Source organism: Artemia franciscana, chromosome 2 (genome assembly GCF_032884065.1).
Source record: "Artemia franciscana chromosome 2, ASM3288406v1, whole genome shotgun sequence".
In the NCBI taxonomy this organism is placed as follows: Eukaryota; Metazoa; Arthropoda; class Branchiopoda; order Anostraca; family Artemiidae; genus Artemia; species Artemia franciscana.
In genome coordinates this window covers 34,450,961-34,465,877 of record NC_088864.1, presented here as the reverse complement: position 1 = coordinate 34,465,877, position 14,917 = coordinate 34,450,961, and the positions used below count along the sequence as shown (strand labels likewise).

Genomic DNA, 14,917 nt, shown 5'->3' with positions numbered 1-14,917 from the left:
AACACCAACTTTTGAGATATATAATTAGACAGTCATTGTCTGATCTTAATTATTTTTAATGGTTATCATAAAACTTAACGGACGCGAAATTCAACCTGTGAAAAGAACCAATGCAAAATTTAACCATGAAACGCTCAAATCCTGTAGAATTCAGCATATCAGTTACCAAGCACGGTAAAATTCAACCCGAAAAATTCAACCCATACAAAATCCAACCCAGCAAGAATCATCCTAGCAAAGGTAAATCTGACAAAATTCAACAAAAAGAAAATTGATGAACCTAAAAAACACAATTAGCAATGATTTTAACTCAGGAAAAGATTAGTCTAATCAGCATAGAAAAATCTCGGTCATTACAATTGAGCCCCCTTCAAAATATCCCTGTAAAACTTTAATCCCCTTCACCCCCTACCTTTCAGCCCTCCCTCCGTTCATCTTTCGTACAGATTTTCCTCTTGACGTATTGTCACAATGGCGAGGGCGAAAAGAACTGAGAATGGCACATCGTGACAAACTTCTTTATTCTCTCCCTACTTTTTATGGCACTTGGTATTAACCAAGTGACATATAGCAATCGCCAATTCTGTCGGTATGTCTGTCTGTCGGTCCCGGTATTGCTACTTTAGGCACTTCCAGGTAAGCTAGGACGATGAAATTTGGCAAGCGTATCAGGGACCGGACCAGATTAAATTAGAAATAGTCGTATTCCCGATTTGACCATCTGGGGGAGAGTGGGGGTCCGGTTAATTCGCAAAAAATAGAAAAAATGAGGTATTTTTAACTTATAAGCGGGTGATTGGATCTTAATGAAATTTGATGTTTGGAATGATATTGTGTCTCAGAGCTCTTATTTTAAATCCCGACCGGATCTGATGATATTGGGGGGAGTTAGAGGGGGGAAACCTAAAGTCCCGGTTTTGCTACTTTAGGCATTTCCAGGTAAGCTAGGACGATGAAATTTGGTAAGCGTATCAGGGACCGGATCAGATTAAATTATAAATAGTCGTTTTCCCGATTTGACCATCTGGGGGGGGAGTGGGGGGCCGGTTAATTCGGAAAAAATAGAAAAAGTGAAGTATTTTTAACTTATGAGCGGGTGATTGGATCTTAATGAAATTTGATGTTTGGAATGATATTGTGTCTCAGAGCTCTTATTTTAAATCCCGACCGGATCTGATGACATTCGGGGAGTTGGAGGGGGGGGGAACCTAAAATCTTGGAAAACACTTAGAGTGGAGGTATCGGGATGAAACTTGATGGGAAAAATAAGCGCAAGTCCCAGATACATGATTGACATAATCGGAACTGATTTGCTCTCTTTGGGGTAGTTGGGGGGGGGAGTAATTCTTAAAAATTAGAAAAAATGAGGCATTTTCAACTTACGAACGGGTGATCGGATCTCAATGAAATTTGATGTTTGGAAGGATATCGTGTCTTAGAGCTCTTATTTTAAATCCCGACCGGATCTGGTGACGGGGGCGGGGAGTTGGGAGGGGGAAACCTAAATCTTGGAAAACACTTAGAGTGGAGGGATCGGGATGAAACATGATGGGAAAAATAAACACAAGTCCTAGATAGATGACTGACATAAACGGAACGGATCCACTCTCTTTGGGGTAGTTGGGGGGGGGGTATTTCTGAAAAATTAAAAAAATGAGGTATTTTTGACTTACGAACGGGTGATCGGATCTCAATGAAATTTGATATTTAGAAGGATATCGTGGCTCAGAGCTCTTATTTTAAACCCGACCGGGTCTGGTGACATTGGGGGGGGGGAATTAGGAGGGGGAAACCTAAAACTTGGAAAACACTTAGAGTGGAGGGATCGTGATGAAACTTGGTGGGAAAAAAACACGAGTCCTAGATACATGATTGACATAACCAGAACGGATCCGCTCTCTTTGGGGTAGTTGGGGGGGGGGTTAATTCTGAAAAATTAGAAAAAATGAGGTATTTTTAACTTACGAACGGGTGATTGGATCTCCATGAAATTTGATATTTAGAAGGATATCGTGTCTCAAAGCTCTTATTTTAAATCCTGACCGGATCTGGTGACATTGGGGGAAGTTTGGGGTGGGAAAATCTAAAATGATGGAAAACGCTTTGATTGGAGGGATTGGGATGAAACTTGGTTGGAAAAATAAGCAGAAGTCTTGCACACGTGATTTAAATAATTGCAATGGATCCGCTCAATTGGGGGGGGGGAATGCTGAAAAATAAGAAAAAATGACGTATTTTTAACTTACGAAGGAGTGATCGGATCTTCATGAAACTTCATATTTAGAATGACCTCGTAACTAGAAACCTGTCTAAGATACGTGACTGACATAACTGGACCGGATCTGCTCTCTTTGGTGAAATTGGGGGGGGGGGTAATTTTGAAAATTGAGGTATTTGTAACTTACGAAAGGGTGACCAGATCTTAATGAAATTTGATATTTAGAAGGATCTTGTGCTTTAAAGTTCTAATTTCAAATTCCGACCAGATCCTGTGACATTCGGGGGAGTTGGAGGGGGAAACCGGAATTCTTGGAAAACATGAAAATTGGGTATTTTTATCTTACGAATAGATGATCGGATCGTAATGAAATTTGGGAGTTGGGGGGAGTTGGAGGGGGAAATCTTTGAAAAACACTTGGAGTTGAGGAATCGGGATGAAACTTGGTGGATAGAATAAACAAATGTCCTTGATACGTGATTGACAGAATCGTACTGGATTCGCTCTCTTTGGGGGAGTTGGGGGGAGAGGTTCAGTGATTTGGCGAGTTCGGTGCTTCTGGACGTGCTAGGGCGATGAAAATTGGTAGGCGTGTCAGGGAGCTGCACAATTTGACTTGATAAAGTCGTTTTCCCAGATTCGACCATCTGGGGGGCAAAAGGGAGAGGAAAAATCAGAAAAAATTAGGTATTTATAACTTACGAGTGGGTGATCGGATCTTAATGAATTTTGATATTTAGAAGGACTTTGTGACTCAGAGCTCTTATTTTAAATTTTGATCGGCATTAAGCCTCTTATTTTCCTTTTTAAATCAATCTATTGATTCATAGAATTTTGTTAGAGATCATACCATATGATCTCTTGGCTCTTAGCTCTTCTCGCCTCGTCACAAGTGCCATATGAGCTCTTAGCTCTTGTTTTGTTGTTGCAAAACTGGATGAAAAGAGCTGTGTATTGGGTTTTGCAGGTGAACCGCAACAATTATGTACGAAGGAATTTATTTAGGAGAGGGAAGTAAGAAAAATGGAAAAGGGAAAACGTGCGCATTAAATTTTCGATGGTCATGGTCAAATTTCCTGGGCTGAAGTTTCCAAGTACTGGATTTTGCATGGTTGGAGTTTCCTGAAATTTTGCTCGGGCGGAGATAAGCAGTGGTTGCGTTTTTTTTGCGAATTTAGATCTTCTGGGTAAAGTTTGCCGGGTAAAATTTTTTGTAGGGAGAACATATCTTTGGTTCAGTCTTGCTGTGTTTAATATTGCATGGGCTGAACTTGGCAGATAAATTTTTATGACTAACATACGATCCTGTCGGACCATTCCATAAATAATTCCTGAATTATCAGGACCAAAAAATGCAATATGTTTCAACTGGTAAGTGGAGAAGGGGTGGTTTGAGGGGTGAGTTCCAAGCGGCGAGTCTTAGCTCCTCCAATAATACAGACTGAAAGTAATATATATATATATATATATATATATATATATATATATATATATATATATATATATATATATATATATATATATATATATATATATATATATTGTTGCCTCTGAATTATTTCTCTTTACTGTTTTTATTGTTTGGTAAATGACGACTTATACTTATTGACGACATGACTGCCTGTCCATGGATTATTCTTTATGGTTGATTGTGTATGGCTATGCTGTTTAACCTATGTGATTGTATGGATGGGTAGGGTTAAGGCCTCATTCAAGTGCTGATCTATATTCGTCACTAATTTAGGAAAACAGTCTTCCTTTTCTCCTTCTGTCTCCTTTTTTTTTTTTTTTTTTTTAATGTGCTTGTGCTGTTGCATTGGTGATTTCTCCTTTCGTAATATAAAGTTGGTCAAGCCTCTGTTTTAAATTGGCTATTTGTGTAGTTTAGGCCCCTTAGTCATGAACAAATCGTATATGCTGTCTCTGCAACCAAAACGAAAGACGTCTCAAACAAGGTAAATGGACTCCACAACTATTTAGAATACAAAGCCGCTTCAAATAGTTTACATGGTCAAAAGATTTACGTACATCAACAGAACAAGCGTTCAAATAAGTCGAGAACTGGGAGCAATAAGCCAAAAATACTCAATAGCACCATGTAGTACAATTTCATATGTTGTTTGGAGACAAAGAACCTCGAAATGAGTCTGGTTCTAGTTTACGAATTGTCTGTAGAACATATGGAGTGGATACATCAAATCAGTCAAGTCACCAGGGTTCTCCGCTACTGAAGGAATGGAACTAGAATTATGGGTTGAAGCAAAAATGTCAAACCAAGATCTATCAAAATGTTTACAGAAAAATTTGTCGGTAGTTGATCAGTACCCTCTGAAAACTGGGAGATATCTGGGATTGCAACCATCAAAGTACAGAGCGAAAGCGGGATTTCCAAATTCAAAGAGAAATATCTAGAAAACCCCATCATTGTAACCAATACAGACAACAGTATTAGTGAAATATGTCCTGAGCGTGTTTTCTTTTAATTTTTCTATATTGCGATAATAGCCTAAGATTTAGAATCAACAATCCAGAAATCATTGAACACCAACTCTGGCTAAATTAAGCAATGCATGCGAAATATGATTTTAATGTATTTTTATTTTGGGTTTCGGTGTTCCGGTACTTGCCTGTGTCCTTATCAATATGTTGATTATATATTTTCATAAAGGATGGACACGTCAAGTTGTCGACAAGAGACTAATGCATGTATTTTCTCTTCTAATTATTGGAGGGACAAACAGATAGACTTAATGGAAATTGTCCTAAATGATCAAACATTAAAACAAGTAAAGTCACCGTATGACTGTCCTTAATTAACCACACTAAGAACATTTTGCTAGTTGTGTTTGATTCCCACCCACTCTAGTGCTTAAGACCCTAAAACTTTCTAGAAATAGTCCTAACACTGGATTACCATCAAATTGGCATTTAAAAGCTACGGAGCTTCTAAATTATAAGCCTGATGCTATTATTTCAACTTGGATCTCTAAAATTAAAGCACATTAAGCCAGTATTTAACGAAAAAAAGAAGGACAAATATTACCCCCCCCCCTCTCTGTCGCTGATTCATTTTTCATCCCTCTTGCTTACACCTCTTTAACTACTGGTCAACACAGCTATGTTAGATAAACAATGCCCTATGTGTAGCCGAGCCTTACCACACAGAACTATAATTCTTTGTATGTGGATCAAAAAAGATTATCGCATATTAAAGGACGACAAAAGTATTACGAATTGACTTGGTGATTTGATATCCAGGCTCTACTAGTTTTGATCTTTTGACGCATGAATTGACCAATGTATCGAGAAGCAGAAGAGGGGCTACCAAAAGACAGAAGCTACTGTCGACTTTTTTCCAGCTATCAACCACTTTTAACCGTTACCTAAAATCTACTTGACCTCTCAACTGATGCGACTTCTACAGAAAATTTCAATATCGACAAATCATTAAAAGTTGGGAAAATATTCTCAGAAGATCAGTAAAAAGATTTCAGAAAGAGTATTCCTGTAATCGGAAAGATAAAAGAGCCTTTACGTTGAGAAAAGGGACAGTTTAGCTCCATCAATGCAGATTAAAGACCTTCTAGCAGTTTCAAAAATACTGAATATTGACGACAAATCTTAGTTTAAATATATGCTCTGCATTCGGATGTGGGGAGTGATGGGGGGGGGGCTAAAAAAAGAGATCTGTACAGTAGAAATCAAACTAAAGGGGCAACGAAGTAAATGACTTTATTATAAATAACTTTAAATATTATAATATTACTATAAATAACTTCATTTGATTCTTTTTTAATTAGTTGTGTAATTTTGCAAAAATACAGTTGCTGTGCCAATATTAGTATTTCTACGGTTATGGATCATCTTTAGCATCCATATGTGGATGTTGACTTGGCTGCGGTTCAGTGAAACATTCGTGATTCATAATCCCTTGTTGTTTCATAGCAAGAAGTCGTTTCTTTGCCAGAAAGTGACATAATGTGGCATGTCAGATCTGATTGAAAACAAGACAAGAATTTCGCAAAAGGATAGATGTTTCTTCATATTATGTTTTTCTGATTTCAATTTAACTTTATTTGTGCAGCTTTGGAAAAGAGAACGTGCCATAACAAAATGCCAACTTAAGCCATCTTCTGCCACTAAACAAAGCCTTAAGGCAGATCAGGCCGTAAAGCTATGGAGAAAAAAATAATGAGACATCGAAATGGCTTAGAATTAATGAAAAGTCCTTAAGATAGCTTTCCAATTTAGGAGGCTATACTGGCACGTCATGGCACATTTCGGCCTAAATATTGATTCCATAAAACATTTACGGTTAATGTAGAATGTTTATACAGTAGAATTCAAGCATTAAATAAAAAAAAAATTCAACTGAAAGTAAGTTGCAACATTAAAACTCAAAACGAATAGAAATTATTACTTATATAAGGGGGGTTGCCCCCTCTTCAACACCCCGATCTTCAAGCTAATGTCTTTATTACTTTTAAAAAGTTTCTTATCGTTTTAATCAAACGATCCTTGTGTTTCGGGAGTCGTTATTAAAGGTTTGGTGCAAATCCAACTTTAGCGTGGAGAACAAGGTGTTTAGGAGTGGGCAATCCCCTTCATATACATAATACCTGTTTGGTTTAAGTTTTAATGTTGTTATTTACTTTCAGTTAAAAAAAACTACAATAGGGTTTACTGATAAGCTGAATCTGACGGTGTGAGGCTCGTAGCCCTTGATGGGTACAACTAAACTTACTAGATCTCATATTTGAAATCAGAAAAATAAGTCGATTTTTTATATATCCATTGACATCAAAATTGCATTTTTTAAAAGTTTCGGTTACAATTAAGCCGCGTCACTTCTTACTTACAGTTCGTTACCGCGAATTATTTGATTACACAAGTACACGCGAGCTATTAGGAGATATCAGTGATTTTTTCTGGGGAGGGGGTGCCTGAATCCCCAAAAAGTTCTTTTCTAGTCCCAGCAGGTCTTCTGAATTTAAGTTTCAACTTCGCTCTTTACTTCCCTCGGAAAAACTTTGTTTTTTAATTTAATCTTTGTTCGTTTTTGATTAAAATTTAATGTAGAAACAACGCTGCCATGATGCTTTTTTTATTTAGACGGAATAATGTATGTTCGTTTTAAGTTTTTAATGTCACTCCTTAGTTTCAGTTGAGAACTTATTTTTAATATAATTTCTAATTAGCACTGATCTAGGGGAGATTAGAGACCTCTAGAAAATACTGCAAACAACCCTGACAGCTATGAAAAACTTTCAGTCTATAACATAAAGTTCATTATCCATACTTCACAAAACAATACATGTTTTTCAGGAACGCTTATTTTTCGATGAGCAAAAATCTGTTTTTTTCTCGGCCGTTTCACCTGAAAAAGCCATAATGAAGACAGGGCCTTATAAATCACCTACTGACTAGCTGAAACTAGAAGACTACTGTAACAAGAGAGAGCTGTTTAAGTGCTCATTTAAAAGCTTATATTTATACCTAATTGCTCTTTATAAATTTGACTTGATAGCACATTTCCACAAAGTGCACTTTCGGTTGCTTCATCCATTTTTTTAAATGAAAAAAGTCCCTTTTCTGATAAAATGACCAAAAAATGTGTTTCTCAAAATCTAGGCAGGAGCAAAAAATTAAGGAGGCAAGGATGCCCCTTCCCCTCAATTACCGCCGTTAGAACTAGCACAGAGGCTTCATCGCCGAGTGAAGTTTGAAGGTTCAATTCAAAACTGTTGATCACTCAAGCTTAAATTTTGGTAGATTTCTAGTTGAAAAGTTTTTAATTTTAGTTGATTTGTTTTCGCAATTATCTTTTACTTTTAAGATGAGTAAGCGATTTATGACACTTATTAAAAAGGCCTGTAATGGCTAAAGATAAAACTTCACGTTTAGAGCATGGAGTTGAGGGGGCGGTATCCCTTTTATAATTACTACAAATCATAAAATGATTTAAAAAGTGAACAGAAATTGAATAAGAAGCACACGGTTTTTAAGACAAAAATAAAAAGCAAAATTGAATTTTGAATTAAACAAAGATTGTCCATTACATCAGGAGGGTGGCTGCCTCCCTCAAAACCCCTGCTCTTTGCACTGCGGTTTAACTAGTCAAACAGTTCGTGGTAACGAACTGTAGTAAGGAGCGACTCGGCTCAATAGTAAACGGAACTCTAAAAACGGAATTTTGATACTAATAGATACATAAAAAGAATCGGATTTTTATGCTGATTTTAACTGTATAAGTTTCATCAAATTTAGTCTAACCCATAAAACGTTACGAACCTGAGAAAATATGCCTTATTCTGGAAAATAGGGGAAACTATCCCCTAAAAGTCATAGAATCTTAACAAAAATCACATCATCGCATTCAACGTATCAGAGAACCCTACTATTGAAGTTTCAAGCTCCTATCTACAACAATGTGGAATTTCGTATTTTTTGCCAGAAGACCGATCACGGGTGCATGTTTATTTGTTTTTCTGTAATTTTTTTTGTTTGTTTTTTCCAGGGGTGATCGTATTGACCCAGTGGTCCTAGAATACCGCAAGAGGGCTCATTCTCACGGAAATTAAAAGTTCTAATGCCCTTTTTGAGTAACCAAGATTGGAGGGCACCTAGGCCCTTCTCCCACGCTCATTTTTTCCAAAGTCAACGGATCAGAAGTTTGAGATAGTCATTTTGTTCAGCATAGTTGAAAAATTTAATAACTATGTCTTCGGGGACAAGTTACTCCCTCATAGTCCCCGGGGGAGGGGCTGCAAGTTACAAACTTTGACCAGTGTTTACATATAGTAATGGTTATTGAGAATTGTACTGGCATTTTCAGGGGGATTTTTTTGGTTGGGGGGATTGAGGGTAGGGGTTTACATGGGAGGATTTTTCCATGAAGGAGTTTGTCATGGGAGAAGAGAATTTTCATGAAGGGGCGCAGGATTTTATAACATTATTTAAAATAAAAAATATTGAAAAAGTAAATACAAAAAGTTTTTACAACTGAAAGTAAGGAGTAACATTAAAACTTAAAACGAACAGAAATTATTACGCATATGAGGGGTTCATTCCTCCTAAATATCTCACTCTTTACGCTAAAGTATTTTTAGCAATTTCAACTATTTATTCTACGGTCTTACTGATTCAGGGGTCATTCTTAAAGAATTGGGACAAAATTTAAGCTCTAGTGTAAAGAGCGAGGTATTAAGGATCGGGAAAAGCCCCCCATGTACGTAATAAAAATATACGAATATAGAAGTTTGTTACTTGAGTTAATTCATAACTTACGTATATTTTTTACTAATAAAAACATTCGTAAAAAATTATAAGTTCTAGCTGCCTTTTTAAGTAACCAAAAGATTGGAGGACAACTAGGCCTCCTCCCCCAGCCCTCTTTTTCTCAAAATCGTCCAATCAAAACTAAGAAAAAGCCATTTAGCCAAAAAATTAATATGCGAATTTCATTTTAATTATTCATGTGCGGAAAGCCAAAATCAAAACATGCTTTAATTCAAAAACGTTCCGAAATTAAATAAAAAACAAGTTTTTTAGCTTAAAGTAAGGAGCGATATTAAAACTTAAAACGAACAGAAATTACTCGGTATATGAAATCGGCTGTTCCCCACTCAATGTCCCGCTCTTTACGCTAATGTTTTTTACTGTTTCAAAATGTAGAGTTGAGAGAAAGAGTCAAACTTTAGAGTAAAGAGCGGGCGTTGAGGAGGGAACAGCCCCTTTCATATACCGAGTAATTTCAGTTCCTTTTAAGTTTTAATGTCGCTCCTTACTTTCGGCTAAAAAAACTTGTTTTTTATTTAATTCTTTCCTAAACGCATGTTATGTTCAGTAAAAAGAATATGCAGTTGATAATTGTAATAAGCTTGTACTGAAAATTCCATTGTTCGAATGCAACATACTGAAACCGTTACAAACCGAGATGAAAAGAGTTATACTTTTGTTACATTGTTTTGGCGTTACAATATATATTTCTGAAGCATGGAGATGCAAGAGCCAAACTTTATTGCTAGACGGTCTAATATCCGAAGAAGGAGTTAGAAAATTAACTTTTTCTTTACCTGAACAGTGCTGACGTTTCCATCAATTGCGTTGACGGTTTTCAAAATTTCATCAAGTCCTGAACCGACACCGCCGAACTGTAGCTGCGGTATCTTTTCCAGATTCGAACCACTTTTAACCGTCTGTTCATAACTATGAATGTTTCTAGTGGCATTTCCAGTTGATTGATTACTGAAACTCATAGGTTCTCTGGATGGAATTTTTATTTGCTGAGCTGGCTCGGACCCACTCGTACTCCATTCCTTATATATTCTTGTCTCGGTTTTAATCCCCGATGGTGTTGACGTTAACAGTGGAATATCCTATAATAAATTGTAGATGTTTTAAAGGATTGTAGATAATGGAAATATTACACACGGATATATCAATTGACATTAAATAGCTGCGTATACTTCTGGTTTATCTCAGGGACATCAATTGGCATTTTTGATATTTTCTTTTTGAAGAACAATTGCCCCATCCCTTAAATTTTGAAAATACTTGTTTTGTATCTTCACGAAAAAAATTAAAAAATCTAAAATCTTTACTGGTCTTACATTTTTGTGAACTAGTGCCCCTAGCTTAGGTACAGGTTACAGCTACCAGAAAATAAAAATTTAGATCAAAAGATGAAAATGGGGATGATTAATATCAGTCAAACTAATAGAACTCAAGACACCAAGTATCTAGAACCATGAAAACTTGCCTGAATTGATATTGTTGTAATTTTGGAAACGTAAGACCAAGATAATTCTTACTTTATATAATCGCTTAGTACCCATTAGATTTAGCCAGTCACTTAGCTTAGTGTCCATTAATCAATTTCATTGCAGATATTGCATACAGTCAGTAGGTTTCGCTAAAAAATGACGAGTTTTATGAGTAGTTTGGTAAGTAAACCCTGTTTTGCACCATGGCTGGGGATCGAATTTCTCCGGAAAAGCTTTTTTTTACCTGATGAGCTTTTTCGGTAACAACTATTAATACGTCTACTACTAACAACAACTCATTTCAGTATCAAGCCACTCTAAGCCAACACGGCTTTGCATGATCCTCCTCCACCCCAATATATTCAAAGCTCCACTCTTCACCAAACTTATAAAGCTTCGATTCCCTTCATATTCTTCCTTGTGACCTCTTCTTAGTCCATTCGGGGGTAACCGACCTTTGCCTTCAGATGGATGGCCAAAAAGCACAATCTTTGGCAATCTGTCATCCTGCAACTGGCAATCTGGGGAAATTATGAAAGAACTTCGAATTCTGTGTTTGGGGGAATGGGGTAGACAATTTTTCTGCAGTCCTAACAAAAGACCATACACTAAGTTTGTTTTTTTTTCTTTTTGGCTAGTATAACACAAAGGAATAATCTTTAGTGAGTGGTTTTGTGAGCACGGGGCTGCCTAGCACTTAATTAGGGCACAGCTCTTTACAAATATTTTCTTTACAACACTGAATCAATAATTTCTTTTGCCGACTTAGATTGAATTTCCTAAGTCTCGTTTTTGATAGATATGTTCTTAACGCTGACGCTAATATTGATTCGGCTAAAAATTTTCGAGCAGGCTATAAGGATCTGGGGGAGCGGTAAAGCTTTGACTTACTTTGGCGGTCTTCATTTAAAGTTTTGCGAATTTTAGAGCAAAATATAAAATTAACAAGTATTGTAGAGACACGCAAATTCAAGTAGCAAACATATTATTTGTAAGTGTTTTCTCTGTTAGCTTAATCACAACTAATTAGAGCTATCATCAAAATATCAAGTTCTTCTGCAGTAACTAGGGCCCACTTTTGCAACCCAGCTACTTAGAAGAGGGGTCTTGAGCCTCCTATCCCTCCCCTCTGCAGAAAATGGCACTTTTATTGCTAGACATGATAGTTTGGCTTTTCTTACAACATTTTTGCCAAAAATTTCAATAGCAGCCACGGTCTAATTGAGCTCTAATGCAATGCAGTTTTTCAAACAACGCAACAAAGTTGTTGTGCCAAACAAAACTCATAGAAGAGATTTTTAGGTAAACTTTTAGCGATTGACCACTCCGGCACTTGCGCCCGCTCTTCGTTCTTGATCTGTGATGAAACCGGTTTTCTGTGTCCACTCGGAGATAATCAGCTTAGCCCCAACGAGATACAGTAACTATGTAGGTATATTTTAATTATAAATATTACATGTTGATATAAAATTGATATAAAATACATTGACATAAAATTGATATAAATACATTTTTGATATATAGAGGTGGTTAGGTTAGGTATTTAATATAATGCGTTCTGGGCGGCCTGCTTTCCATAATTCTCTGTTGTATTTTCCATAATTTTGTAACTAACACATTATATTTCCGTCATATTTAGGCATAATCCATTAGAATTAACCTAACTTCACTTCTTTACTGCGGGTGCTATAACACGCAAGTACTACCCGTTCTAAAGTAATATCAATAAAACAGAATCAGTACCATTAGATTCCTTATTTCATGGTCTTTCCAAATATTACAGTCACTTTTCTCACAATACGTTCCACCCCCCTGATGGTCCCGGATATAGCCCGAAATAGCATATTTATTCGTTGTTTTTCGTATCCTGATAGGCCTACGTCAAGTTTTCTTTGCAAATCGGTTTGTTGCCTTCTTGACCCAGTGAAAAACATCCTTTCTGAGCCTGAGTGATGGCAGTAGAAGTGGTGGATAAATATATTATTAACAAATGATTTGAAAATACTTATATTCAATGGAAAGAAACATGATAACTTGATTAATAGAAACAAGTTGCATGTTATTAAATAATAATTTTATTGTTTAACATTTTTCTCCGTTTTCTTACATATCCTAGCAAGGCCGTATCGAGAGGGGGGAAGGAGATTTGAGCCCCCTGAAATGGTTGTCTGACTCGTACAAATGTAACAAAAATTGAATATAAACCATGTCTGTTGCCCCTCGCCCCCTCCCCCCGAAATAATTCTTTTGTACCACCACCCCGAAAAAATTGCTGGTTACGACCATTTATCCTAGGGCTACAAATGTGGTCATCAGCGGAGGCGGGGTGATTTTCCAAAAAAGCTACGATTATACTGAAAAGAGCATAAAATAAGCAATCTAACAATACTGCTTTTGTTTTATCTCCGATAGAAGTGGTCAAGAGCTTATCGATTTTTTCAAACATTTAGGATCAAAAACTTTAGGCCCATGTCCAAATTTGGTATTTTTTTGCGAGTAAAGCAGTACAGAATACGTTCTTTCCAATAAAGGAGACGCAAAATTCTTGCTATACCCTTAGTCTAGAATCCGGTTCTTGAAAACTCCTTTGAAATATTAGTAACATAGTGACAGCGAATGTTGCCAAATTGCATACTCTGCAAAATGCCAAGGTGAATTTTTTGTTTGCGAACCAGGAAATAATACTGAGCAGTCTTTTGTAATATGCATTCATCATTCACCTGTGCAGATGTGGAGGGTATAATGCTCGCACCCTCTTTCAAGTCTCAAGAATTTAACGATTTATCTGATTTCCTTCGTTTTCCACGTAGTTTGCCTTCTTTTAAAACTTCAATCTCATCTCACCCCGAATGCATTCATGTGTGGCATGATTTCTAGACTCGCAGTACTGTTTCAAGTAGTAACTAGTTAATCGTAGCTGCATATTTTTTTTTCTTTATGAATTTATCACTTGTTTTATCCAATTAATTTACACAGCTCTTCGTCTTGCCTCACACAAACGACATTGACGTATCATGTCTTTCGTGCCTTTTTTTTATATTTCATTGAAGAAGCTGAAGCTTGATTTTCAAAAACACATTAAGTCCCCCCACCGTCACTACATTTTTACGAATTGACACAACTGGACTTAATAATGGGTTTTGTATTCGGTTCATAGTTTCTGTAATAGATGAACGAAGTCGAAAGTCAAGAACAGCAATCAAACAGTTCGTGGTAAACAAACAGTTCATGGTAGCGAACTGTAGTAGGGAGCGACCCGGCTCAATAGTAACCGAAACTTTAAAAAATGGAATTTTGATACCAATAGTTACATCCGAAGAATCGCATTTTAAGGCTGATTTCAAATATATAAGTTTCATCAAGATCGGTTATACCTATCAAAAGTTACGAGCCTGAGAAAATTTGCCTTATTTTAGAAAATAGAAACACCCCATAAGTCATACAATCTTAACGAAAATCACACCATCAGATTCAGCGTATCAGAGAACCTAGTTGTAGGAGTTTCAAGCTCCTATCCACAAAAATGTGGAATTTCCCATTTTTTGCCAGAAGACAGATCACGGATGCGTGTTTTTTTTTTTTTTTTTTTCAGGAGTGATCGTATCGACTGAGTAGTCCTAGAATGTCGCGAGAGGGCTCATTATAACGGAAATTAAAAGTTCTACTGCCCTTTTTAAGTGACCAAAAAATTGGAGGGCACCTAGGCCCCCTCCCACGCTCATTTTTTCCAAAAGTCAGTGAATCAAAATGCTGAGATAGCCATTATATTAACCATAGTCAAAAAACCTAATAACTATGTCTTTAGGGACGACTTACTCCCCCGAAGTCCCCGTGGGAGGGGCTGCAAGTTACAAACTTTGACCTTTGTTCACGTATAGCAATAGTTACTAGGAAGTGTACAGACGTTCTCAAGGGGATTTTTTTGGTTTAGGGG

The 14,917-nt window shown here is 36.7% G+C and overlaps 1 protein-coding gene across 4 annotated transcripts in view; it reads right to left on the bottom strand.

Moving 5' to 3' along the window:
- The window catches only part of LOC136040565 (uncharacterized), a 60,386-nt gene that overhangs the window by 27,578 nt on the left and 17,891 nt on the right, over positions 1 to 14,917 (bottom strand). For all 4 annotated transcript variants that reach the window (XM_065724810.1, XM_065724820.1, XM_065724803.1 and 1 more), the window contains exon 4: positions 10,294 to 10,596. In XM_065724810.1, coding sequence (XP_065580882.1) covers positions 10,294 to 10,596 — 303 coding nt within the window. The remainder of the gene's footprint in view (positions 1 to 10,293; positions 10,597 to 14,917) is intronic.